Source organism: Falco cherrug, chromosome 1, assembly GCF_023634085.1.
Source record: "Falco cherrug isolate bFalChe1 chromosome 1, bFalChe1.pri, whole genome shotgun sequence".
NCBI classification, from domain to species: domain Eukaryota; kingdom Metazoa; phylum Chordata; class Aves; order Falconiformes; family Falconidae; genus Falco; species Falco cherrug.
The window spans coordinates 124,469,086-124,496,586 of NC_073697.1; the positions used below are offsets into that span (position 1 = coordinate 124,469,086).

Sequence of the window (27,501 nt, forward strand, 5' to 3'; positions counted from 1 at the left end):
GAGCTGGGTGAGGCTGGCAGGGGTAGACCTCGGTGGCAGGAGCAGGTTTCGTCTCAGCTCCGTTTCTTGGGGTGCAGGTGTTCTTGTTGGCTGGCACAGGCGGCTCGGGTCTCTGTGCCAGAGGTGGGCTGGGGGGATAGGGCAGCATGTGTGCCCCCACGGGCTGTGGGCATGGGGAGAAGGGCTGGCTTGATGGTGGGCTACGCTTTGCTGTTTCATTTCCCAGGAGATGCCATAAACCATGTTTAGGAAAGCCAGAAATGGAAGGTGCCGTTTATTTCGGCAGAGGTATTGCCACGTGCGCTGCCTGCACTGCCCAGCTGCCTGGCCCTTCCTGGCCCCACACGCCAGCACGCGGCAGGCCTGGCAATGGGGGCAAAGCATTTTGCAAAGCTTTTTCCTAGGAAAAGGGGGATCATGGGTTGCTGAGGACCCCCGCAAGCCTGGGTGCAGGGAGATATGGGTCTCCTTAGGTGATGATGCCCGCTGCAGTCCCTGCCTGGGGGCTTCGGGGTGGGGGGACTGGCACGTGGGGTCTTCTGCTTACGTGATGTGCTTTTCAGAGTGGGGCCTGATCCCAGGCTTTGCTCAGGGCTATGGTAGAGAGAATCCGCCTGGGGCCTCTGGAAGGACTTGCAAGCTATGAATTAATGACAAAAATAAAGCAGAACTTGACTTCAAAAGCTCCCACTACGGTGGCGTTATCCTCACGCCCCTCTGCCAGCCGGGTCTGAGCCCCCTGTGCATGGAGCTGGGGCAGGTTCACGGGGTGCAGGGCAGAGCCAGGACCAGCGGTGGGCTGGGGGAGACCAACCCGAGCCCCCATGTCCAGCCTAGGAGCAGGACAGGGAGGAGGGCAGGAGGCGCCTTGTATCTGGAGGACAGGTTTGGGGGCCAACCCCTAATTAAAACCTTTTGTATGGAGTTTAAAAAACTCCATTCGTGTCTGTTTAATATTTAACAGATGGGGGGGAGATGTGAACACAACTGCAGACAGAGTTTGGCTATTTGTGCCACTTATATTGCAATCAGATACTGTTTAATTAGCATGCAGAGCGAAAACATGTCTTCGAATTATTTATTAAAAAAAAAAAAAAAGTATGAAGACCCGCCCTATTTTCTCCCTGAGATGAAAAACTTTCCGCGAAGTTTTTATGCCGGGGAGTAAGCTCCGGCCCTGCAGTGCTGCGACCAGCCGGGGGAAGAGGCAGGAGGCTAGGCAGGAGGCTGCGCGGAGGGCTGCGCGGGAGGGCGCGCAAGGCGGCGCCTGCGCCTTTAAGGCGGCGCCGCGCGGGGGGCGGCGGAGCGGCGGCTGCCGATCGCTTCCCTTTGATAAGGTCCTGGCAACTCCGTAGCCGCTCCGGGATGCCGCGAGAAGGGAGCAAAAATAAAATAAATCTTCCCCTGAAAATATAATTATTTTATTTTATTACGAATGGGGCCCCTCCCCCCCCTCCCCGGGCAGAAGCTTCCCCCTGCTCACGCCTAGCAGCGGGGATGCCCGGAGGCGGGAGCACCGGGCGGCGAATGGGGTGCCCCCCCGTTTCTTCTTCTTGATTTTTTTAATTCTTAAAATTTTTAGGAGCTGTTTTTCCCCTTTTTTGTGCGTGTGCGAGCGTGGCGGGCGGCGCGGAGCCGTGCTACCGCCCTTGCAGGACCGCTCCGCCGGCCTCCGCTTTGATGCGCGCAGCGCTGGCGGGGAGAGCCCGGGGCGCGGGGGGGCGGGGAGGGGCGGGGGAGCAGGGGGAGGAGGCGGGGGAGGGACCAGTGCTTTTGTATTTAAAATAAATAAAATAAATAACCAGGGGAGGGAGAGGAGGGAGGCGCGGATCGCAGTGGGCTCCTTCCCTCGCAGCCCCCCCCTCGCCCCCCCCCCCTCTCCCCCCCCCCCCCCCCCCCCTTCCCGATGCTCTCCGATGCGGTTGCACCGCCGGGGAGGAGAGGAGGAGGAGGAGGAGGAGGAGGAAGAAGAAGGACAGCGAGGGGCGCGGGGGGAGCGGGGCCAGCCTGCGCGCTGCCGGCGGCGGAGAGCGGCAGGGCCGCGGGCGCGCAGCGAGCTCCGGCTTCGCGGTGAGTGGCAACTTCGGGGGCAGCGGGCCGCGCTCCCGGCAGGGCTTATTTTTTTTTTTTAATAGGGGTATTTTTCTTTTTTTTATATTTTTTTTTTTTTTTTAATTTTTGTGTGTGTGTGCGCGCCTTGCGGTGCCGCGCTGCGCGGGCGCGCTGCCTCTCTCCGCGGCCAGGCTGGGGCCGGCTGTTGCACAGGGCTCGGAGGATCCAAGTCGCTCCGGACTTTCCCCCCCCCCCCCCCTCCTTCCCCCCCCACCCCAGCTCCGGCTCCGACCTCTCTCCTCCCAGCCCGTCGCCATTTCTGGAGCAGGTTTTTATTATTATTTTTATTATTATTACTATTATTATTTATTTAGCGCGCCGCTGCAGCGCCGGGCAGCCCGGCCGGCCGGGGTCGGCGCTTTCCGAGGCTGCCCCCTTCCCCCCCCCTTCCCCGTGTTTCTTTCTATTTATTTCGCTCTCCCCGGCGCGGTTCGGGGGCTCCCGGCCGGGGGGGCGCGGGGCCAGGATGCCCCGCAGCACCCAGGTACCGCGGCCGCGCCTCGCGCCCCCGCCCCGCAGAAGGGGGGGTCCATATTTTTTATTTTTTTTTTTTTGGCGGGGGGGACCTGCTCCAGCATCTGGTTTCTGCAGGGAAGCCGCCCCAAAAGCCCGGGGTGGGGGGACACGGTCCCCGGTTGCGCGGTGTTGCTGGAGCGCGCAGCGTGCGCGCTGGAGGAGGGCGAGGGGGGTGGGGGGTGCAAAATGGGAACCAGATGCCGGGGCAGGGGCACCCCGTGCTGCCGTGAGCTGGGGGGGGGGCAGCACACACAGGCACCCCGGCCCGGCCCCGCTAAAGTGCGCCGGGAGTTCAGCGGAGCGGATCTGATAGTCGCGATCGGGCTGGCGATAGAGCCGCGCTCCCGCTGCCCTGCCTTTCTCTCTCTTCCCCCCCCTTCTTTTTTTTTTTTTTTTTTCTCCCGAATGTGAAGAGTTGAAAAGCCTGTTTACTTTTTGCCTTTGATGTTGGGAGGATCTGGTTTTGATTAGATCAATACTCCTTTTTTCTCCCCACCCCCCCACCCCCCTTTTTTTTTCCCCTCCCTCTGCAGAGAGGAGGCTCAGAGGATCCCCTGCTGACTCCAGGCAGAGGAAGGCAGAGGCGCAGGCAGCTCCTGGAGCAACTGGGAGCCCCTCTCCCCACCGGGCTGCGGAGCCATGAGCAGCGCTGTGGTCCTCGCCCACCTCCCAGACCCCAGCAGCAGCTTCAGGGAAGACGCCCCCCGACCCCCTGTCCCGGGGGAGGAAGGAGAAGCACCATGCCCGCAACTCGCCAGCTCGTTTCTCCCCAAAAGCCAAAGCTTCAAGGCCATGCCGGTGCCTCCTGCCCCGCGGAGGAATGAGAACGGACTCGGGGAGCCGGAAGGCAGCGCATCGCCAGACTCCCCTCTGGCCAGATGGACCAAATCCTTGCATTCCTTGTTGGGAGATCAAGATGGTGCCTATCTTTTTCGGACCTTCCTGGAAAGGGAAAAATGTGTGGATACCTTAGACTTCTGGTTTGCCTGCAATGGCTTCAGGCAGATGGACCTTAAGGATACCAAAACTTTAAGAGTAGCCAAAGCTATATACAAAAGGTACATTGAGAACAACAGCATCGTCTCCAAGCAGCTCAAGCCTGCTACCAAGACCTACATAAGGGATAGCATCAAGAAGCAGCAGATAGATTCTATCATGTTTGATCAGGCACAGACTGAGATTCAGACTGTGATGGAGGAAAATGCTTACCAGATGTTTTTAACTTCTGATATATACCTCGAATATGTAAGGAGTGGAGGAGAGAATCCTGCTTACATGAACAGCAATGGACTGGGGAGCTTAAAAGTTGTCTGTGGCTATCTCCCGACCTTGAATGAAGAAGAAGAATGGAGCTGTGCAGACTTTAAAAACAAAATCTTGCCTTCGGTAGTTGGACTATCCAGCAAGACGTTGAGGGTTACAGCAAATGTCAGAGCTACGGAGACGATGGAGAACGGATACAGGTAAGGGAGCCCCTGGAAGTTGTGCTTTGTTTTAACTTCAAGGACTTTGAGAGCCCTGTTGGGGTCGTGTGCCGGGGAGCTAGCAGGGGGTTGAGGGGCAGCAGGGCTTCCCGTGGGGCTGGGAGCACAGGTACTCCTCCATGCCTCCCAACACTGGAATTCTGGGGGTGTTGGCTGCATTAGGGGCTTTTCCCCCCCTTCTGTGCAGAAGAAGGCAAGATCCTGTGCTCTTAAGCCCTATTGGCTCCTTCAGATCTCTTATAGATCAAAAACTTCATAGCAACTATGTCCTCCGGACATGCGTTAATTATTGGTTCAACTTTCAAACCTATTAAGAGCAGTAGTAGAGTGGATCATATAGACGCATGAATAATGTAACCTACTCGTTCCCCAACTCCACCATCAACCAGTGTTTAACTACGTTGGTTATGTGGGAAGCAATTGTGCGGTCATGGAGGAGGAAATGTATGCACTTACTACATCAAACTCTGCAACTTGCACAAAATCTGCTTTTATTTTGACGGTGCATGTGTGATGTGCGGCCTCTCCCATCGCGTTGGGTGTTGGTATCTGTCAAAGCCATTTAGGGTGGCTCCGAGCCAATGCATACAGGAGGATACTTAAGATTGAGTACTTAAGGTAATAGAGACATGCCAGGTACAGAGTAATAGCAGATCCTTGGTGCTCTCCTGTAGGTCTTTGGTTGGCTGTGCGCTCCAAGTTGAACTCATTAAAACGTGGTTGTGTCTGATGGCAGCGCGGAGGGATGCGGGGAGCGTGGCGTGGCGGTGGGGTCGCCTCGTGCCCTTGTCGTGGGGTGCATCTGCGTGGCGGACCCCTTCTCTTTTGTTGGGAGTGTGGATGGCACAGCGGTGCGAGGGTGAGGAAAGTAAGAGCCAACGCGAAGTGAAGGGGGGGATGGGAAAGGGAGACTCTGATGAGCAAATGATGAGTTGTATAATCCTCTGAAAATGTATTCTTTCCTCTCCCCACCCTTGCCATAAATGTGGATTGTTGAATCAGGGCTGAGAGGAGAGGGCTCTGCTGGCAGATGTGCGCTCTCCTCCGCTGGCCCAGGAGGTTGGGGTTTGGTGTGGTGAGTGTTTGACATCTCCTTTACAGGAATTTTGAGAGTGTGTCTGTGATTCACAGACATCAAAGGGAGTCAGGGCTTCTCCTGGGGAGGCTTTGCTGGAGCTCGCCCTCCTCTCCTGCCCCGCGAGCGCTTCCAGCTGTGCCGGGCTGCCCGGTGCCCGGCTGCCGGGGGAGCCCCCTGGCCCGGGAGGCTGCCGTGGAGCCAGAGGCCTCTGCTGCCGTCCCTCCTGGTGGCCCTGTGGCCGAGGGGCGATGGAGGGGTGCTGGCCGCGGGTGCCGGCCGTTGGGATGCGCTCTGTCCTGGCGTGGCCCCTGGACCTCTCCTGCTGGGGGCTGCACGGGGGGGCTCTCGCTGGCAGCTGCTCGGTGGAGGGCTTGGGGTTTGGGATCCTCATCTCGTGCCTGAATGTTACTGTCTGAGCATCTGCTGTTCTCCAGAACTTGGTTTGAACTGCTGCCCTTCGCTTGCTTTCCAGGAGGGGGGCGTTTGATGCTTTTATCTCTCAGCCTTTGTTGGTATTCAGTGCTGGAAGGGCTTGGCTGTAATGTTCTACCAGAGCTGCAGGCCCTGCTAAAAACCTACATGTGCCTTGTCCAGGAGAGCTCTCGCAGAGCAGTGGCTGCTTGCCTGATTAGTGCTGGGTTTTTTCCTTTTGTTTTTTTTCTTTCTTTTTTCTTCCTTTTTTTTTTTTTTTTTTGTCCAGGGATTAATCCAGCTTGCTCCTCACATGTCAGATCTACCCTCCTAGGACATTAGGTACTGCATTTTGCTTTGATCACCCTCTGTTGAATTTCCAGGAGCTTTGGCTCTCCATGGGGCCAACAGATCTCAATGCAAAGAGAGGGAGGTCAAGCTGAGATGCTTCTCAGTTCCTCCCTGAGCTACCCATTCGTGAAGCCACTTGTGCTAGAAGCTGATGAGCGTATGGATGGGTTATCTCTCATCACTCAGCATTTAGGATTGTCTTTAGGATTGGAGCTGAAGCTTGCACAAAGTCTTTCCTGGTGAGTGGCCAAACCACACCTCCCTCCTCGTGCGTGTGTGATGGAGTTAAAGAATTTCTGCTCGGCGCGTTATGGTTTTTTGAAGCACTGTCCAGGCTCTTGCCATTCGCCTCGGTGGGTTTCAATGTGATTAGACCAGGGAAAGCCGGGAGTGCTGGGCTGAGCACACCTGATGGTCGGAGCAGGGCAACCTCAGGCCAGCCCCGTATTTGGGTGGGAAACCACCTGGAAATCCCAGGGCATGGAGTCACGGCCAAAACCAGGGCAAACGGGAGATGGCAGAAACCATACAAGTTGAAAGACTTCGTTTGGCCCCAGCATCAGTGATGGACAGGAACAGGAGAAGTCAAGTGCAAACACAGCGTTTGCACCTGGCTGCAAAGCAGGCGTATGCATGCAGACTGTTGGTTGTATATTTGGAGCCCTAATACAGGGAATATTTTGAATGCAGGACTTCCCTCTTGTCCTTCAAAGCGACTCCCCTCCCCTGTAGGTTGTGGTGTGGTTAAAAGTGGCCTCCCCACGCTGCGCTGGACCTGGCCCCATGCTCCAGGAATTCCAGCTATTATTTATACACGCTTCTAAATTTACCACGCGCGACTTTGTGTACACAGAGAGTGCTTCTTCCTTTGCAGTGCCGCTGTGTAGCATGGTTTTGTGCAGGCCAAGGTGGACTCATCTGCCTCCCATTAAGCTCTTAACATCAGTGGGACTGGCCTTGCTTTGAGAAGGCTGGAGCTTGCAGATGGCCTTCTGCCGGCTCCCAGTGCTTCCTGGCCTTTGAAAGGACCCGCCAGTGGAGCTCCTTGTGTGTGAAGTTATTGGAACCAAGTTTGGCTTCAATTATCAAAGTAAATGATGCCATTGTAAAGCTATGCTCGAAGCAGTGTTCTACAATTAGAGCATGGAAGCTGTGATTAACATATTTTAACAAAACTATACTCTCCCCCCCCCCCCCCCCCCCCCCAGGTTTGTGCATGCATGTGTTTTTCCTTTTTTGTTTTCAAACCCACGATTGCCCAGTGATGTTTGTCCCAAGAAAATACTTAATGAGATTCAATTTTACCTCAAAATGCTCCTTGTAGATTTTCTTATCTTACTGTATAAATCTGTGGTTTGAACTGTCAGAGCGCTTTTATTTCTAAGAAGCAGAGGTTGACAATAAAAAGAAAACAAACAATGTCCACACTCTGAAACTGTACCCTCAGAACAGGGGGTACAACCAAGAGCCCCTGAAATTTTCATGGCATTATAATACCTCTGATATGCCCATTGCCTAACATAGCATGTAGGGAGTTACATGCTGTGTGTCATCGCATAAAGATAAGAATAGGCTGAGAAACATCAGACATTCTCCTTGAAGCTCCAGAGCAACTGCTACCTGACAGCTGAAAACACTTTGCATATTGCGTTTGGAGCTGGGGTGTGTGTTTGTGTGTGTAGCATCTGTGGCAGGAGACCACCGCTTTCTGCTGGAATTTAAAACCCTCGCAGGCAACTTGATGCATCTGGGTGCAATTACTGTAGTAAGGTGGTTAAATTAAAAAAAAATTAAACATAGCAAAACGGCCCTCACTGGTTTGCTTAAAGGATGGGGCGATTTCTGTGGGGCGGTGTGTTGGGGGTGGAATGTGGGAGCTTACTTTAAAAATGTCAGCTGTAGGGGTTCTTTGTTTTTGGTCCATGAGGTGTTGGGAGGTGAATGGGAGCTGCAGTTCAGTACTGATGGGAAGATGAGTTAGTTGTGGCCACTTTCTCTAATTATATCTTTCAAATGCTGTATTTGGACACACCTCTCCCTGTGCCGTATTCATACAGACCCGCTGCCTCCGCCCCCACGCCAGCCTCTCCAGCAACCCGTCTGCTGGAAGAACGTGGCAAATCAGCCCTCCTGGATGTAACCAGGAGTGACACAGCCACCTCCCAGCAAGGTGGTGGTCCTGTGCTGGGGAGCATCCGGCACCCCTGCACCTCGTAGAGCATCCTGCACCCCTGAGCCTCATGGACCTCAGATGGGCTCTCAAGACCTGAGATGGTTTCAATTCAAATAGTTTTAAGAGCTGCATCCTCTTGCACAGTTGACCCGAAAGCCCCCCAAGGACCTAGGAAGGGGCGCTTGGACTGCACAACCCCCTGAATCAGAGCAGAAGACTACATGTTTTTTTAGAGGAACTTTTTTTGTAGTAGTAGTAGGATAACTTAGCTTTCACCCACATGTGGAATTAATTTATCTTTGACGATTTTACTTCTTTCCTGTGGCATTCCTTACTATCTCATATTTTTTTTTGTCTTCTTCTTCTTCCCAGATAGATATTTTTTAACATCTTGATCTCTCCCCATCAGAAATGCCTTGGCCTCCTTCAGAAAGGAATGCAGCCCCGGCTAGGCTGAATACCTGCCTGCAGCCAGCCCCAAGCCTCTCATACCAGAGAGGCCCATCTTCCCCACCATGCTTCCCCTTTCCCTTTTTTTTTTTTTTTTTTTTCTTTTTTTAAACTTAAGCCTTTGTGGGGGCTCCTGTTTTTGGTGCTGGCGGTGCAGGAATGTGGGGCAGCGGGGGCATGGGGTGCCTGGCTGGTTGTGAGGGATGGAGAGCAGGGCGGTGGGAGGACATTGCTGCTCACTTAAACCCAGCTGCTCCCCTCCAACCCCCCGGGGGGGGGGCAGGGAGGTGGAAAGCCCATTAAAAAAAAACCTGCCAAGCCTGCTGGCACATTCCTTAGGCCCCCAAGTCCTGGGTAAGTGGCCCTAATTATTAAAATCAGCAGTCCTTATCAGATGACAAGGCCTTTTGCTTTGATATACAAAGGCAGAAGCTTAACAACCCCATCTTTCCCTGGAAGAGGAACAAAATGTGCACCTTAACATGCTGCTTTCAAACCTCCCTGCATAATCCCCTTATCACCTGCTGAAGATATGTATATTGATCCTGGCTGGGAAGTTGGAGTAATGGGAGGCAGCAGGGGCGCCAGGGTCTCCCCCTTCCCTGCGATGACCTCGCCACCTCTATCACAGCCCATGTCACTGCCCATGAATTTTTCACTCGACCGCTCTTGGGTACTCAAACAGCCAGGCTGGGCTTTGGGTTTGCTTCTCCAAGTGAAGCCAAAGGTGTTGGCATCAGTAACCGCCATGCTCATTAATACAACCTGCTGCTCCTGTCCTCGCATCCCCCATCCTCCTCTTCCCTGCACAAAACCACAAGTTGAACAAGTAGTAGGTTTTCCTAAGAACTGGGCCTTTTTATTGCCTGCTTTTATAACGCTGGGAAGATGGCACCCATCTCTGGGGGGCCAAGCCTGAGCAGCAGGTTTCAGCCCTGTCCGTGGTGGTCCTGCTCCAGTAGTTTCGGGCAGTTCTCTTGTTTCAGGCAACGCTGGTACTGTAACTTGTATTCCCAAAGGGGCCCTAACTCCTGTTTCAGAGCAGACGTAAGCATTTATTAGCTGATGCCTCAATGGCTTTCAGTGGGACTTGAGCTATGAACTTCTTGATCTTTTGCCTGCCGATGCCAACGGCAAAACTCCTGCTAACCTCAGCAGTGCAGCGTCAAGCTTGAAGGACCGAGTTTTTGAAGGTATCAAAGTATGTAGAGGTGCTTCCAGGGATTTTCTAAAGCATGCTTCCAGTGCTAAAAGCGACACCTTTCAAGCTGGACTTTGAGTGTGTTTAGACAGAGCGTGTCCTGGTTGCCGCTGGTCTGAGCGGTGGATGGTTGGTTGCTTCTCAAGAGGTTGTGCAGCCAGTGTGCGTGTCCCGTAAGGACAGTGCTACCATGAACCCTGTGTGCTTCTCGCTAGCCTGACTGACTGGTAACCATTCCTCTTTTGCTTGTCCCTAGGTCCTTCAAGAGGAACGATCCCATTAACCCATACCATGTGAATTCTGGCTATCTTTTTGCTCCAGCAACCAGCGCGAATGATAGCGAAATATCTAGTGATGCCCTGACGGACGACTCCATGTCGATGACGGACAGCAGCGTGTAAGTATCTAGTGTGGGCTGGGGCCCTTTGGGATGCACCAGCTGTGGATCTGCTGTGCCGATGCACCATGGGGGCTTACGGGAGCGATGGGTCCAGGGGCATCACCCTGCTTCTGCTCGCTGTTGAGTAGGGGCTGCCGAAACGGAGGTGTGCACCTAAACCGAGAGGTGTAGCAGGGCATGGCAGCCTTGCTCTTCATGTGGTCGTCGGAGGTATCGGATGGAGTAAAATAATGAATCCCTCTATTGCCATTTTGCAACTGCAGCTGAGCAAACATGTTTTCCCCTATGCTAATGGGGCTGCCTGACTAACCCAAGGAGTGTATCTCCCTGAGCCTTTGTCTTAAGGCCAGGCTTCCTTAACTAGTTATCAGTCATCAAAGAGGAGGAGATTACTTCCTATAGGAAGTGCTTTCTGTAATTAACGTTCATCATTAATGTCAGAATGTACATTAATAGGGCCAGTGACCTGAAGGGGCAAATAGCTGCTCATCTAATATGGCTGGGGCAGTCTTCAAAGAGCCATTTGAATGGAGCTGCATGGATCAGGTCTGGGTGCCTCAGGAGTGTAGGGAAGAGAGATGATGCTGTGGCTGAGCCTGGGAGTTGCAGGATCTGTCTTTTCCTCCTGACTGCTGAGAAGTGGGCAACTGGGAGCAAGTCATTTGACTGTTCTTCCTCGGTTTGCTTTCCCCAGCAGGAGAGAAATGGTGCTTTTGTGTCTTTAGAGGAGACAGTAAGACTCACTTAGTGTTCTTAAGGACCATTTTCTTCAACTGGACAGAAGGCAGATGTTGTCATTTGTGTTTTGTGTGCTTCATTTAAGTACAAGTGCTCTAGAAAAGCCCACCTGCAAACAGTGCTGCATTCCTGGTCTTCATCTCATAGGTGAAACTTCCCCAGTGTCCCTGTCAGACATGTCCTGTGGTTGCTGTGTGTTCCTCCAGGCTGGGTTTTTAAAGTCAGTGTGCGTGATGATGCACAACGGAAAGGAGGATTTACCAAAAATCCTTGATGCATAAACAAACTTTTTTTTTTTTAATGCACATGTGTGTTTTGAACTGATATTATGGAAAAAAATAGTTTGTTGTCCCACCAGATTCCCTTATTGAACAATATTGGCATTAAATAAAAGAGCTGAATCATAGGGTGACTTCTTTATTTCTTCTTACTGGCTCTGGTTGTATGTGATCATGTGTCAACAGAGCATTCATTGGGTTAGTCATTTCTGGACCAGTGTAGGGTCACTTGGGATTCACAGGGCTAGGATTATACCCTCTCTTCACAGCAATGCCAATTGTAGGCCTTATACAGATGAGAGCACTGAGTGAGAAATAAAGTGCATGGTGGATGAAAGGCTTAACTGAATCGCTTTCAGCCCATTGTTAGTCCAGGGGAGCTTAGCGGGGATGAGAGGGCAGCAGCCCGCTTTGAAATTTGCTTGAACAAGTGAATAGGAGCTCCCCATAAAGCAGCGCGTGAAAGGAGCCTGCCTGTTTTTTCCTGCCGTAACAATAGCCGGCGCAGGCTGTGAGAGTTTGGGGAAGCTTGGCTGATTAAACTGCCCGCAGCTCCAGGTTGGGGGGCGGCGGGGAGGGCTGGGGCCGGCGAGCGGGATGGTGGAGGTTGCAAAAAGGAATATTTCCTGCTGCAGAACCGGTCCCCCGGGCATCCCTGCAGCCACGCTCCATCCGTGGGGTCGGGAGCCAGGCAGGCATGCCGGGATGGTGGGTGTTTTTGGAAGCGGGAGAGGTAAAGTGGCAGTTTTGGAAGCTGGGCTTAAAGTTAAGGCTGATGTAAAACTTCCTTTGCAGAGGCGAAGGGCTGCTGCCAAGATTGCAGTAAAGCATTTGGGATTCACAGCCCCTCCTGGCACCTGGCTCTGCTGGTTGCTGAAGATGCTGTGGACGTGTTTGGGGCACAAACCCGCTGTGCTCTCAGGCTGAGCCCGGGTGCTCCCCTGCCTGCGAGGTTTTACCCCCCTTTAAGAGAGGACCTGGGTTTATTCTGTTTCGTCAGTGTGAATGCAAATTAGTTCTTTTGGCTTATATTGGTATCAACTGAAGAGGAAAAACTCGTTCTGGAAAAGTCTGTCAGACATAGCAGTAAAGTGAGGGGTTTTTTAAATAACTCTAAATCCAAACTGTACTGGAATTAGGAGAGTCTCCAAATAATGCACAGTCTGCCTTTTTATTTTATTATAGATGCCAGGGATCAGTCTGTCCGTATATATTCTGTAATAGCCACAAAGCATCATGCAAATTTGTATTTCCATTTCTTGATTGGGGGGGGGGGGGGGGGGAAGGAAAGGGGATTTTTTTTTTTTTTATTTGCTTATATCTTATTTATGGATTTACTTTGGACACAGGGGAATGCTGCTGAGCAAACTTCAAATATTACCTTATCTTACAAACCAGGCTTTTGATGTTGGCAAGATCAGAGGCTTGTTTCAGAGCCGTTGCCAAATGAAGATGGGAGTGAATGCATATGCGCATGAGTCTGATATTTCAAAGCAGCAGTAAAACTACATTCAGGTTAGGTCAGGCACATCTGAGTCAAAAGGCTAAGATAATTGGCTCAGCTTAAATGGCAGCTGACTGGGTAGAAGACTTCAAACTAGTGTTTCCCCCAGAAACAGATTGGCTTAGCCCCAGCCTGGTTAGCTGAAATGTTTATAATTACACTCTACTATTTAGTGCCTAAACTCTAGCTCTTCAGCCCGCAGCTTTTAGTAGCCAAGAAAGTGAGTGCAAATGTTTGCTGCTGGAGCAAGGGGAGAGCTGGCACCTGGAGAGCTGGGGTTAACCCCTGTCCTGCTCCAAAACCTCTGGCCAAGCTCAGCCTTTTCATTTCAAAGGTACTTTTTCCTGGTCTGGGGGGTCTGCTGCAGCATCAGGGTTCCCCCTGCCCCCTGCATCTCTTGCTGTACTGAGCCTGGCTCCAGCTCTATCCATCTGTCCCCCCTGCAGTTGGGGATCAGCCGTTGGTCACCCCTTCAGCCCTGGCATTGTCTCTTTTCCCCCCTTTCATGTGGAAGGGCTAGGTTTAGACAGCGCTCGTCAAAGTGGCTGTAAAAGTCCCTCCCCGTTCCTCAGGCTGTCTTTCCCAAGCTGCTCTGCAGCCTTCCCAACCCAGTGAAATCCCTCTTTTTTTTTTTTTTTTTGTAAAAACCTTTTCTTAATTCTGCACATTGTTACAGGTTGTAAAACTCTTCTGACAGGCAGAGCTGTAGAAGCAGGGAGCAGGTTTGATGTGGGGCTTGTTGGTGCAACTGGAGGAGTTTTAGGGGGAAGGAGCTACTTCTGCGCTGACCTGAATGAGGGCAGGTCTTAAATGTAAGTGAGGAACTGTGCTGTTGGGTCGGTGTCACTTTTCCTCCTCCTCTTCAAGCCAGCCTGCCTGGAAATGGCACATGTCCCTGCTCCTGCTCCATAGCCTGTCCCAGGACTGTCCATTTGTGCAGAGATGGTCCCCCCGGAGCTGGGATTTCAGGGATGCATTGCAAGGAGATGTGCTCCCAGCTTGGTGGCCGCAGCAGAGGGCTTGGGGACAGCGTCTTGTGCTTGCAGACCTGGAGGGAGGTGGAGAGCACAGGAGGGCTGCAGGGCTCCCCATTGTCCTTTGGTTGTGTCCTTGGGTGCCTTGTGTTGAACGCACAGACCTTCAGCTGCTTCCCTGCTCTTCTTCATCTGGCCTCTTGGACTGCCTTTTGTAGAGGACACCTCCTCTTCTTTTGTTGAGTATGTTAATGGGATTAGTCCCATGTGTATGTGTACATGTGACATGCTCATGCTGGCATTTTTACTGACCTTTAAAATGCCTGTTTTACTGGTCATTCCCTATATTGAAGGTCTTCCCTAAGAGACCCTGATCTCGGGAAGCCCTCGTTATCGAATGCTTCTCTGAAGGTACAGGTGATTTGGTTTTCACCTTAGATTTGCTTTTTTGCCCATCCTCCCCCAAAGCTAAGGTGTGTCATGTGTCCCAAGCCCTGTTGCCCCATGGGTTCTTGGAGCAGAAATGCTTGGCGGCCACCAGCAGCTGCAGTTGGTGGCCATGGCCAGCTGCGTTGGCCAGTGCATGCTGGGCTGCTTCCCTGGCAGGTGCTCCAGAGCCCTGTGTTGTGCGGTGGGGACATTAGGACAATTCGCTGCTTTCACTTGTAATGTAACGTGTGTTCATGGACTGTGTCTGAAAGAGGCCAGCATTCATCTTGTGGCGTCAAGGACTTTCTCTTTTGTTATAAAGATTTTCCCAAGTTTATTAAGATGAAATTGTTCTGATCTTTCACTCCAGACTTTGCAGCTTAATCTGGCTTATTTATTTAACGGCAACTCAACGCTTTGGCCAAGGTCTTCACAAAGGCCTGTGATAGCATGCTTCAACCCTTGAGCGTGGAGCGATGGCACCTGATCGCTCTCCTCAAGAGAAGGGACATGGTGTCCCTGGGAAGGTGTTTCCTCACACCTTGTCTCCTGCTGCGTGTCCAGAACGGGTCGGTGTGTGGCCAGCACCACCGTGGCCATGGGGGGCAGCACTCAGGGACGCCATGACACGTGGGGACGCCATGGCACGTGGGGCCACCATGCCACGTTGGCTCCTCCAGCAGTGGCACGGGGCCACCGCTGCCTGCTCAGCTGCCGCTCCTCCTGGGCAGGAGCCATTCTCTCCGCTCAGGAGATGAGTCAGGTGTGGGGGCAGGTGGATGAAAGGGCTGGGGCCGGAGATCAAGGTTATTCAGGCAGTCTGAGGAAAGGGGTAGGATTAGACATTCGGGATCTCCAGGCGTGCTCTTCGGGCTGTCCCCGCTGTCTGTAGGAGGCCCTTTGATCCGAACGGAGGCGATCCCGCGTGCGGCCGCGTGCCAGCGTGCCCGGGGCGGGCTGTGCTGCGTGGGGGCCGTTCCCAACAGCGCTTTCACTGGGTCTCCCCTCATGGCTTCTGGGCGAGGGGAGCAGTGCCGTCCCCCGAGGGTATGGCCTGGCTTTGCTCGTCCTTGCAGTGGCCCACCCGTGCCGGCCAGCCTCGGGGCAGGGGGACGTGGCACCTCTTGGGTAGGGCTAGGGATGGGGAGCAGCCTTTGGGTTGCTGTCCGTCTTCAGCCTCTTCCTTCTTGTTCTCGTTTTTGCTCCGTGGGGTGTTGCAAAGCTTGAGGAAAGTTGTGGCCTTAGAGAGCGTGGTTCGGTGGTGAAACAGCAACAAAAATAAAAGGGCAGAAGCAGCAGCCAAGCATTGGAAGGGCCTTGCTGTAAGCTGCCTCAGCAGAGAAGCTGATGGGACCTGCGGGCGTCTTCCCGCACAGAGCTGCCTTCAGCTTGCTTTTCAGCTCTTGCTTAATTACCACATATCCCTGTACATGGTGGCACAGGCGATTCCCGAGCTGCCAGATGTTTAAGGCTTCAGGTGACAGCCAGAGGGCTTAGCACCCCTGGGAGCGTGGGCCTGTAGTGTGCCTGGGTGGGTGGTTTCAGAGGTGATGGAGAAGCATCACCTTGGTTAGAGCGTGGGGAGAGCCCCAGCTGATGATGGTCACCTCTCTTCTGCATGCAGAGATGGGATCCCCCCGTACAGAATTGGGAGCAAGAAGCAGCTCCAGCGGGAAATGCATCGGAGCGTCAAGGCCAATGGTCAAGTTTCTCTACCTCATTTTCCGGTAAGTTCAGGTGGGAGCTCCTGGGTGTGGGTTGGCCGTGGGATGTGCTGGGGCTGGGCATGAGCACGCGTGGAGGGAAGGGAGCAGGGGAGGAGAGCGTTGCCATCCCTGCGGGTGGATGCCAGAGAAGAGCTGCTGCTTGGTGTCGGGCAGGAGCCATGTGCTCTCGGCATCCTTGCAAAAACCTCCTTGTGTACAGCCCCATTTTGGTCCTTCCCTGAAAACCAGGTGCTGATGAGGGCTTTGCAGTGGCACTGAATTTGTCCTGCTGGTCTAAAGCCAAGCAGAGGTGCCCCGGCTGGGTCTGGTGAGAGCCTTGGCTCTGGCCACCACCCTGACACCTCCGCCGGCGCCGAGCAGACCGGGGCTTGGCCTGCTGCGCATCACTGGCGGCCTCCGAGAGCACACCGGCTGTAGGCTGGCGGTGAGCAGGATCTCCCAGAAGAGAGGCGTTTGCAGCAGATACATGCCTTGCTTTGAGGGGATCCAATGCGCGGCACTGCCGTGCTTTCGAAAATTAACTCACTGATTTGCTAATTCAGTTGACTTGCAGACTCCTGATTCCTGCACTGAATAAACTGTTTACACAGACAAGTATAAACTTATCTTGTCTTGAGATTAATATGCTAAAATTCCTCTTTCTGCTGTCTTAAGCAGCAAGAAATCATAGGTGATATTTCTGGTGGAGGGAGGGGGTGGTTTATGTGGGCTTTCTTTTTGGTATTTTTTTTCCCCTTCCTCCCTAAAGAAAGTTCTATAGCCTGAGCTTGTAAATTAGATTATTTTGTCCCAGGGCGTGCAAATCGACTTTCTCTGTAAGGCAGTGCTTTGATCAGGGACTGAATAGAGCCAGCTTGTGTAAGAGTGACAATTTCCAGCAGAGTGGCCTTTTTCTACCCTCACATCATTTCTGGAGCTAAGTGGTTGCCGGAGAGAGGCCCCACCTCATCTGGTGGGTAGTATGTGAAAGAGTTGGCAGTTCAGCTTTCTGCTTTTGGGGGGGGGGGGGGGAGAGGGAGAGAGAGGGAGAGTGGAGGCGAGGAGTGGGGTGCATGGGGGTAGCAGGAGGGAGGGCAGAGTCGGGTGGGTGGTTTCTTTTTCCTTTTTTTTTTTTTTTTTTTTTTTTTTTTTTTCCCTCCCCTTTTCCTGCCATGTTTGCTTCTTTTGGCAGAAATTCACGTTTTGCCTTTTTATATTCTGCACTTGATTTGGAGATGTTCCCTTTTTCCCTTGATAGATCTGCTTGAGGCAGCCAAGCTCAGCAGTGTAGCACCGCTAGCCTGCAGCAGCTTTCTTCATTTTCTGTACAAAGAGATGGAGGGGGGGGAAGAGATCTAGGACACTGTTGAGACAACACTACCTCAAAGGTGCCCAGTGTGTAGCCAGGAAATAAATTACCAGCACTTCTCTGATCTGCAACCGTTTGACTTCTTTTTTTTTTTTTTTCTTCTTTTTTTTTTTTCCTTTCCCTTTTTCTCCCCCATCTTATTTTTTTTAATTTCCAACTCCTTTCTGTTTATACTCACTTTATTCCTTGAGTTAAAGTCTCTCCCTCCCACCTCAGAGGTTTTTTTTTTTTTTTTTTTTTTTTTTGATGTTTGACAACAGTCTTTGAAGATTTTCTACTTCAGAGTAGCTACTGATGGGCTGGTTGTACTACAGAGAGAACAAGCGGGGTTCCTCAGAGTGCGACCAACTGCTCCTGCCGAAGGCAAACGCTGGTGGGGAGGATGTCACTCCATGAGGCCACAGCACTAGCTCATAAAAATCCAGAGCAGACCATGCCTAGTTGCGGTCGTCTTTTCATCCAAACATGGAGACACAACAAGCGTAGCGGGGCTGGCGATGCTGCTCCGGCTAAGCGCCCGCGCCCCGCGCTGCCCACTAAACATGCCTTGTGCCTTCTGTCCCCGCTCCTTGTAGAGGACCCACCGTCTTCCCAGGGAGATGACCCCGGTGGAGCCAGCTGCCTTCGCTGCGGAGCTCATTTCCCGGCTAGAGAAGCTGAAGCAGGAGCAGGAAACCATGGACAGTCTGGAGGAGAGGCTGCAGCAAATCAAGGAGGTAGGAGGATTAACCCTCCCGGGGCTGGGCAGAGCTCGCCGCATGCCACCCGGCTTGGGAGGGCGTGGGAAGGGGCTGTATCCTGCCCACGGGGAGAAACGCGTTTCAATTGCACTGCAGTTCACGAGCCCATGGGGGGGACACTCAGGCGCACGCCTCGCCGCCTCCCCGTCCTCTTGCATTTATTCCTTGCCATCGCTTGGCCGGCAGGATGAGGAGAAGGAGGGCTCAGAGCTTCCCGCCAGCCTGCAGAGCAGTAGGGAGATGGTGAACCCCCAGCATCCGCAGCACCCGCTCTCGCTCCTGCCCTCCGGCAGCTACGAGGAGGACCCCCAGGCCATCCTGGACGAGCATCTCTCCCGTGTGCTGAAGACCCCCGGCTGCCAGTCGCCTGGCATGGGCCGGCACAGCCCTCGTGCCCGCTCCCCTGACCGCCTGCCGATGGGCAAGCTGCAGCCCGGCGCGGCCTCGCTGGCGTCGTGCGCCTTGGTGGGTAAGGGATTCATCACCAGGCAGACCACCAAGCACGTCCACCACCACTACATCCACCACCACACCGTGCCCAAGACAAAGGAGCAGATCGAAGCAGAGGCGGCTCAGCGGGTGCAGTGCTGCTGCCCAGCGGGCAGCGAATACTACTGCTACCCCAAGTGCAAGGGGCACACGAAAAGCACAGACCCCCCTCTCCCTCCGCCGGAGCCCTTCGGGTAAGTCACGAGCATCTCTCTCCATCACATCCACCCCAAACCATCACCCCGTCATCGGGACAGCCCCGCAGCAGCGCAGGGGACTAACAGCGGGCTTCTGTCCCCTTCTTGCCATCAGCAGGGCGGGGACGCTGCCGAAGAGGCCGGGCAGAGGAGCTGAGAGCGTCGCCTTGCCGGCCGGGGACGGGGGGCTGCCCGGCCCCGGTGGGGTGCAGCTACCAGGGGGCGAGGCGGACCGGGCGCAGAACGTCTGGCAGTGGATGCTGGAGAGTGAGAGACAAAATAAGCACAAGCCCCATAGGTAAATACGCAGCTGTCTACAGCAATATCGCTCCCAGTAAATATTTATATATTACATGGGCTGTCTATTTTTACAATCGCTAAAAACAAATGAGACTCTTTGCTCCTCCGGTTTAATATAAAAGCTGTTCCGCAGAACCAGAAAAACCACAAAAATGTCATGTTTTTGGCAATAAACCTCCTTTCATGTTATGACAGACTTTTGAGAGGGAGCGAGCAGAATAGGAGCTGCTATTAAAGTCATATTTTCCAGCTTTTCTAACCCGACTTCTTCCCCTCCCCAAGCACACAAAGCACAAAGAAGGCCTACAGCTCCGACTTCACCAAGGGGGCCCCTGGCCGCCACCACCCGTGGGGCACCGGCAGCCACCCGCGCGGGGCGCAGCCCGCCCACCCCTTCGTCCAGGACCCCGCCATGCCCCCGCTCACCCCACCCAACACCCTGGCGCAGCTGGAGGAAGCGTGCCGCCGGCTCGCTGAGGTCTCCAAGCCGCAGAAGCAACGGTAATGGCCACGGGAGGGACGGTCCTGGTCCTGCGGTGGGGTCCGGGGAACGGCGGGGGTAGGAGAGGTTTGCTGGGCGGTGGGCGTGCTTGTCTTCAGCCAACGCGCAGGCTGATGGCGGGCAAGGCGGCGGACGTGGATGGTGTCCTCCCTGTCTAGGTAGAGGGTCAGCCATGGGGCCAGACCATGGGGACATGTGACGGCACGGCTTGGCCGAGCCCCAAGGATGAGCCTCCTTATTACAACCCCACCCTACCCCGGCGCAAATAGTTTGAATCCTAGACTATTACTTCCACTCTTTTGATGGCTGTAATTTGCCCATTTTTCCTCTGGGACGGACTCCAGCTACATACCAAGTGAAGAATTGGACTGGTTCCTTTGATTGTTTACAACATGCGAGGGTTGATACAAAGAGCGAACTTAATGACCCACAGGAGACTTCAATTAAGAAGATTGTATTTCAACAATTTTTTTTTAAAGTGTGTTGTTTTGTTTTGTTTTTTTTTTCTCTTCTTCCCCACTTGCCCTCCCCCTCTCCACTTCAGATGTTCAACCTCAAATCAGCAGAGGGATCGAAACCACTCCGCTGCCGTTCAGGGGGGAAACACCCCTTTCTGCAATGCAAGTCTAACGACAGAAGAGTGAGTACTGCACATGCAGAAAAGGATTGAGAAATATATATATATATATATATATATATCATGATTATATTTTCATTAAATGGATTGCACTTCGAAAAGAGAGGAAGTTCTTATATCCAAAATTTCGTCTTTCAAACATTCTTCTTAAAGAAAGAACAAAACATTTTCAAGTCTTGTCTCTGGCTCTTTTTAACTTGCATTCCTGTAAAGTGGACAAAGATTGGATTAGTCTAATTACAGGATGGTTCTTTTAACAAGAAAACTGCTACAGAGAGGTCTAAAATGGCCTAAATAATTAAAGTTTTCTTTCTTACCCTCTTCATCTTAAGCAATGAGTAATGTTTGAAGTCCAGACTGAGCCACCTGACTAGAGCCTTTCATTTTTAATTGGTTGACCTTAAGTCCACCAGCTGTCTTTGCTAGCAGCTTTTTTTCTGAAGCCACTCTACAAAGACTTAGAACAAATTAGGAAGACTAAATTACTGCGGACTAACACTTTGTGACCTTTTGACATGCCAAGTGTACATTGCCTCAGAAGCAGTTGTAGGTTTGGCTGCATGGTATTCACTACAGTGTTGCCATTTTGCTGGGTAATATTGTTTTAATTATTCTTTAAGAAGGGTTTCTTAGTGCAGATGACAAGATCCAGTTAATTGTGTCCTCACCGAGGAAAAATAAGATTACCTGTGTACCCCAGGTGAAGAATGTGGCGGTGGTTTTGCTTTGTTAGCTGTTGGTTGTTGCAGGTGGTTTTGTGCGTGCAGAAAAGCTGGGCAGATGCTTTGTATGAAGGCAGATGAAATGAGCCTTTTAAAATAGAGGTGTACAGTACCGGGGCTCGCTCGCCTGGCCTGCCATCCTGCTCTGATGCTTCCATCAAGCATCTAACCTCCATCCCTTAGTTCTCCCATCCATAAAATGGAACGAGATCTCTGCTGCCCGTGGCTGCGTGCTCTGCAATGCCACGATTCCCACCATCACAGCGAGCAGGAGCTGTTGTGGGAGCCCAGCAAAGGGCTGTGCAAGTGCAGCATGACAAATTCACGGCGAGTACAGGAATATCTGACTTCTCGGGTCACACCCAGGGTATTTCCGACCAGCGTTACGTGTGGCAGAAACACTGCTGGCTTGCGTGCGGTGAAACGGTCTGTTCTCAAATGGGAAAATAGACGGGTTTGTGTTTTCTGTTTTTCAGTCACAAAGAGCCAAAGAAACTGCCAGTTGTTCACACCTCTCAGTCTAGTGAGTTGGTTGTCACCTATTTTTTTTGCGGAGAAGAAATTCCCTACAGGAGGATGTTAAAGGCCCAGAGCCTGACACTTGGGCACTTTAAAGAACAGCTGAGCAAAAAGGGAAATTACAGGTAAGAATCTGTGATCTGTTTGTTCTTTAGTATATTCTAATAAGTCAAAAGTATCAGCAGATATTTTGCAGGTCTACCTGCAATGGCACATTTACCTCGCTTTTGGATGCTGTAGATCTTCTTATTCTCTTCCCACGCAAACCAAGAGCAAGTTGGAGATGGAAAAGGGGGCCCTGAGCTGCAGTCTGGCTGCGGGGCCACCTCCTCTCCATCTCTCTCCTCAGCCTCCTCCCCCAGTTGCCTAAGGATGCAGGCTGGCAGGCTTCGTGGTACACCCTTTGTCCAAAAAGCTTGAATACCAGGAGAAGCTGGGATGGTCTTGCGGCAAAGGCACGGAGGAGTGGGGCTTGGTTTCCAAACTGGGGTCAGCATTCATCTTGGTGCTGGCCTCCTGCATTGCATACTAATTTAATTTTTCCATTTTTAATTATTTTTTTCTTTGCGTGTGTGCAATGGTGTGGCTGTAAATGGGATCGGTGAAAGGTTGGGATGTTGCATCTGGATGGACATGTAGCTGAGATGCAGCGAACGAGCTTTTCTCTTCACTGGGGGAAAAACCACCTCTGCCCTGCAGGGAAAGCTCCATCAGCTGTACCGAGTTCCTCCTCAGAAATGCCAAAAAACCCTGCCTGGCTGGTTTCCAGGGCCCAGCTCCCAGTTTAACCAGTTTGCTGCTTCCCCTGCTCTTCTAGTTCCCATGGTACTAGCTTCATGTTGGCTGTTTTCGCTGTATTTTCCCAGTGGATCTGGCCACTGGTGGGATCCTCTGTTGGCCACTTCTCCTGCAGGGTGAGCACGAGAGGGAAGTTCCAGCTTTAAGTTTTGATTCTGTACTGAATTTGGTGGTGCTTCAAAGAGCCGGGAGGCTTGCCCTGTAACTGGCAGCCTCTGGTTTACCCTCCAGAAGGTCATTTGGGTTTGGTCTGAGGACTTCCCATCTGGTGCTCCATCACTGGCCTGTCTCTAGCTTTACAAAGTCCACCTGTGCAGATCAGCCGTGGGTCACGCAAGGGTGCTCTCAGGCGGGGGGATGCAGAGCTGGGGTCTGGCTATGGCTGATGCACGGGGGGGGGGGGTGGGGGGGGGTGGGGGGCTGGGGCTGAAATCCTGCCAGTCCTTCCCCAAACCCATCTCTGCAGCCCGCCCAGCTGCCATCAGATGGCAGCAACCTGCAAGTACACCCAGCCTGGACAACCTGCAGGAGAGGGCCCTGGGCTTCTTGCACCCTTGCACCATTTGCCAGCCCCTCAAGCCTCCCTGGTGCACCATGCTCCTCCTCCGGCTGCTGCAGCCTCGCTCCCCAGTTGCAGACCAGTTTCTCTGGCTTCACCACCGGTCTGCTGCTGCTCCAGTGGCTGTGTAGTCCCCCACCCCTCCCCAAAATAGATCCTTTTGTTTGTTTGTTTGTTTGTTTTTTGGTGACATTTTTTGGGTGATGCCCAAGCGCAGGAATAGGCTACTAAAACCTCTGTGGCCCAAAAGCCCCTCCAGGTGCAATTATTTGTGCCTTGTCAGACTGTAATTACTTTAGAAAATGTTTTTAAGTGACTGACAAGGATGAAACAACGTTTTGCTTAGATCTCACCCCTTTACACCTGGGTAAAGACAATACAGAAATTTATAAAAGGAACTTGGGTACATGCCCAGTATTTTATCTTGCACAGACACAAGGTGAAACTAATTACACAAATGTGTGTACCTCCAGGGAATCATTTTGATCTAAGCTTTGACTTTTGGCTGGACTTTGAGTGAAACTGCGGGTGACCTTCAGGGAAGAGGTCCGCAGTGCCCGGAGTAGCGTGTGTGTTAATGGGGAGGCACTAACTAGGCTGCTTTGGTCACATCTGGCATTGATTTCTTTTTAAGGCACATTTAATAAGCATGTCTTTGAAGCCGTTGCCTTTCATTTAATGCACAAAGACATGCAGAAATGCTCCGCTCTCCAAATTCTTTATTGATTGGATCAGTTTGCAAGGCGGGTACCTCGGGCTCCCGCGATGCCAGAGCCGCATGGCCAGCCCTGCCGTGGGGCAGCCGCCGGGAAATCGCTGCTTTGCTTTCCTTCCCACCCCCCCAAAAAAAAGGAGGAATTAAGCAGTGATTTAATACTGATGGCGTTAACAAAAAACAAACATACACGCACAAAAAACTGGGTGGTGTCGGGTAATCTGAAGATGGCAGCGGTTCAAAACAGAGCTGTAACGCCAGGCCTGCTCGCCGCGATTGGTGCCAGATGTCCCAAAAAATAAAATAAAAAAAAAATTTAAAAAAAAAAAAAAAAGGAAAGCTTGCCACATAAAATATGTTTCAATGGAAAGCCCGTTTCTGAGCAAATAAGAGCAGAGTGACTTGTTTGAAGATGTTGTGGGGGAGGATTTTTCTGCTTTGCCTCCTCTTTCTTTTTTTTCCCCCTTTTCTCTGTGAAATAAGGTTGTAATTATGTAAAAGGTCATAGCATGTTTTCTCAAATAAAAATTTTGTAAACACAGCCAGGGCCTGGGCTTGTGGAGGAAGCTATTGGGAAGAGTGGCTGTTATCTGGAGAGGGGCGGAGAAGGGGAAAGGGAAGAGAAAGTTCTTTGTAATTCATTCAAACTTTCCTTGGGTTTTTTTGGTTTTGTTTCAAGGCTGCTGGCCTGGGGAATTGTGGCCTTGACCTGCAGCATGAAAGTTGGTGGGAGCTGGGCCATTGACTTCAATGAGTGCAGGCTCTGAAGGACTTAAATAAGATGTTTTTCCTTGCTGAGCCATTAAAGACGCAACATGTGTCAATTCAGCCTGGAATGACTTTACAAAAATAAATCCTAACCATACCTTGACTAAATGGAGCTGGCTTCATTTCTTTAACTAAAATGCCAGCTTTTATCCCCCTACCAAAATAATTTTAACATACCCTAAAAATAAAGAAGATTTGCCAGGCGGCTGTTACTGAGCATTTTAAAAATGCGTAATAGAACAGTCACAAAAAATATAAACAAATAAATTCTAAAACCCTGCTGTGGCTTTTTCAGTTTTAATAGTAAGTGAGCTTAATCTGATCTCCTTTTCCATCCTAAAAAAATTAATAATTGCAAAACCCTTTCCCCTAACAAACATCTGCCAACCCCAGTTGTCTGGAAACTACAGGGGAGGGGTGTGGGAGGGGTTAATTTTTTTATATTTTTCTTTGTAATCCATCTGATGAAGGTTTTTCCATCCCTGGCGATCAGATGGCAAAGCACTTTTCCAAGGGAGCAGGCATGTCCGAGGAGGTGTGCGGCGGCAGACGGACAGGCTCCCTAAATGCTACCCCTCTGAATGGAAGCCCTTCATTTGTGCATATGCAATTAAGCAGCCTTAGAAGGAAGAAAGCTCCAAACGGGATAAAAGGAACCTTTAATCAAGAAGCTGAACGGTCTAATTCAGGATAATAGAGGGGTCCTTACTGTTTGACACAGGAGGGGTGGGGGTGCTTTTTGTCTCTGGGAGCGTTGGCTTCATGATCTAAGGACCCGGAGCAAAAGAGCAGGAATGCAGGACACTGCTACTTGACCTCCCCGTGTCACGTCCCAAAGGCTGGACCAGGGCTGCTCTGCGCCTCGGACTGCTAGGAAGCATCAGGAAACAAATACAGGAGTTTCTGTCACTTAAAATGGATATGTGAATTAGGCATTCGGGTGTTTCGAATGTGAGGCTCCCGGGTTGTTTTTTTTTCAGTGGGAGTACCACAGAGTTTCAGCTTTTGCGTTGCAGGAAGCTGGGACGGTTTTCTTTTAATCCATCCGTATGCCTAAAAAGCCTCTCCTTTTAATAACAGTTGCTAATTTTAATGTTGGGCTTCAGCTTTGAAACAAGAAAACACATGAAAAAAAGAAGGTGGGGAGAGAGGGGAACCTTAAGAAAGCCTTGCTTTGAAATTCTATTTATTTATTTTTTAAATAAGATATTTGACCAGAAATCACCATGCTTTCTAATTTTCTTTACGGCTGAGGATATCCACTACCAACACGTATAATTTACTCACTGTAGAAGACTGTTGTCACCGCTGAGTAGTGTGCACAGCCCTGCTCCTCTGTCCCATCGCCATCCCTGCAGCCCTGGGGATGCTTTCGTGTTCTTGGACCTGAGCAGCCTTGAGGTTTTCCTGGCCAAGCTGGGCACTGGAGGAGCATCCTAGGAGAGAGAGATTGGAAATGTTGTGGTTAAAAGAACTGCCAAAGCATCCTTTGCTTTACCTTTTGATTTTTAAATGTGTTTTAATTCTCCTTACCACAGATACTACTTCAAAAAAGCAAGCGACGAGTTTGACTGCGGTGCAGTGTTTGAAGAGATTTGGGAAGACGAAACCATCCTGCCGATGTACGAAGGAAGGATTCTCGGGAAAGTAGAAAGGATCGATTGATGGCATCCGTGTTTAAGAAAAGTTAAGCTAGAAAAGTCTTTGGACACACAACAGTAGTGATGACAAGGAAAGTTGAAAAAAAAAAAAAACTCTGAAGGAAAGTTTTGAACCAATGAAGAAAAAAAGTGAAGTCTATGAAGACTTTACTGAATTAGCCTTAGAGGAAAAAAATGGCATTTATTATTCATGAGTTGGGTACTGAGATGATAAAAACCCTGAACTATTTATTAAAAACATGACCACTGTTGGCTATTGGAGATGCAGACTGTGTTTGAGAGACTTCCATACATAATATATGATTTCCTGGGGATCCGAAATCTATGGACTAAGAGAAACTGTGTATAGCTTACCTTAACAGTAATCCTTATTGATATTTATTGAACAGTCTGTTTTCCCTTAAGTCCAGTTTTTGGATATGCTGCTTTAAAAATGGAGAAGAGAGGGGCTGGGAAGTGGGGTGAGGGGAGGAAGGATTATTTTATTTTTTTATATTGTTCCCACTATCTAAAATTTAGGAGTTTGGCTATGAGCGCATTTGTGATTTTGTTTTTTGAAGGGGGAGGAGGGAAGGAGTGACGTCGTGCCCAGTATTTCTCTCAGTGAAGATAAAACTTTTCTAAAGAAACAATAGAATTAATAAAAGCCGAAATAAAAATACTGTCCTACCATTCATCTAGAGACCGGTGCATTTTAATCTATGCTGCTCTAATTTGAAATAAAGGTCTTAAGCGTTAAATATGTTAGATGCAATATAATAACAGCAACTTGTTATTTTGTCCATGGATTTCTGTGGTGTGAGGTTTTCGCTTTGCTGCTGGCAGGGGTGAGGGTACCAGGTGGTGTCCAGTGCCTCTCTGGGTTCAGGCAAGGCAGAGCAAAACCCCGAGCCTGGGAGAGCTGTAGAAGCAGCCAGCCAGTTCGCGTCTCCATACCTAGCACACCAAAAGGACATGTTGCAAAAGCCAGGTTAAAAATCCCGTATGTATTCCACATAGCTAGCTAATGGTTGGGTTTTTTTAGCCATTCTGCGTCAATGTTAGCACAACTTGTATTTCAGCGACATGGAACTACGATGGGGCGTATTTTCCGATCGGTGTGGAGCGCGTGATTTGTTGTGTGGTGTTTTTTGGTTGGGGTTTGTTGTTGGGTTTTTTTTTTGCCTTACCCTCACAACACCCACGTGAGCCTGTGGGAGATGTGGGCAAAGGCTCTCCGCAAGCCTTGGCAGTAGCTTCGTGTGTGCGTGTGCGTGGGTGTCGGGACAGAGCGACCCTTTCCCGAGAAAGACCTTGCATTTCTACAGTTGGGTTTTGTGTTGATTAAGTTAATCTGTGCGTTCTGTTTGCCATTGCTACTTTGTATAAGTCTGTATATATTGTAGAAAATGTATGGTGAAAATATTAATACACTATCTCTAGTGTTTTTAAAATTTAATCAGTACAGTACCTGTGCCTGCATGGTGTTACGAGACCATGCGTCGCCCTATATTCAGGGTTCAAGCTTTCCCTTGTTTGTTTAAGGGGTTTATGTATAAATATATTTTATGCCTTTTATTACAAGTCCTGTACTCATGACTTTTGCCATGGCATTTTGTTCTACTTATACTGTAAATTATGCATTATAAAGAGTTTCATTTAAAAAAAAAATTACTTGGTACAATAATTATTGTAATTAAGAGATGTAGCCTTTATTAAAATTTTATATTTTTCAAATTAA

At 50.9% G+C, this 27,501-nt stretch overlaps 1 protein-coding gene across 2 annotated transcripts; it reads left to right on the plus strand.

Annotated features, from left to right (window-relative positions):
• The first annotated feature begins 1,914 nt into the window (after positions 1-1,914).
• On the plus strand, positions 1,915-27,501 carry AXIN2 (axin 2). Of its 2 annotated transcripts, none has more exons than XM_055727622.1 (11): positions 1,915-2,070; positions 3,162-4,091; positions 10,033-10,173; positions 15,724-15,826; positions 17,750-17,890; positions 18,101-18,597; positions 18,716-18,898; positions 19,183-19,401; positions 19,947-20,042; positions 21,238-21,405; positions 25,659-27,501. In XM_055727622.1, the coding sequence occupies exons 2-11, from the start codon at positions 3,268-3,270 to the stop codon at positions 25,783-25,785; spliced, it is 2,499 nt and encodes an 832-aa protein (XP_055583597.1). In that variant the 5' UTR covers positions 1,915-2,070; positions 3,162-3,267; the 3' UTR covers positions 25,786-27,501. The 2 variants fall into 2 exon arrangements, with proteins under 2 accessions (XP_055583597.1, XP_055583604.1); XM_055727629.1 differs by having other exon boundaries at positions 18,719-18,898.

Coding starts and splice junctions, on each gene's coding strand:
- AXIN2 (XM_055727622.1), top strand. CDS start 3,268: ATGAGCAGCGCTGTGGTCCTCGCCCACCTCCCAGACCCCAGCAGCAGC. Junction 17,891..18,100: donor GGCTGCAGCAAATCAAGGAG/GTAGGAGGATTA, acceptor CTTGGCCGGCAG/GATGAGGAGAAGGAGGGCTC. Junction 18,598..18,715: donor CCTCCGCCGGAGCCCTTCGG/GTAAGTCACGAG, acceptor TCTTGCCATCAG/CAGGGCGGGGACGCTGCCGA.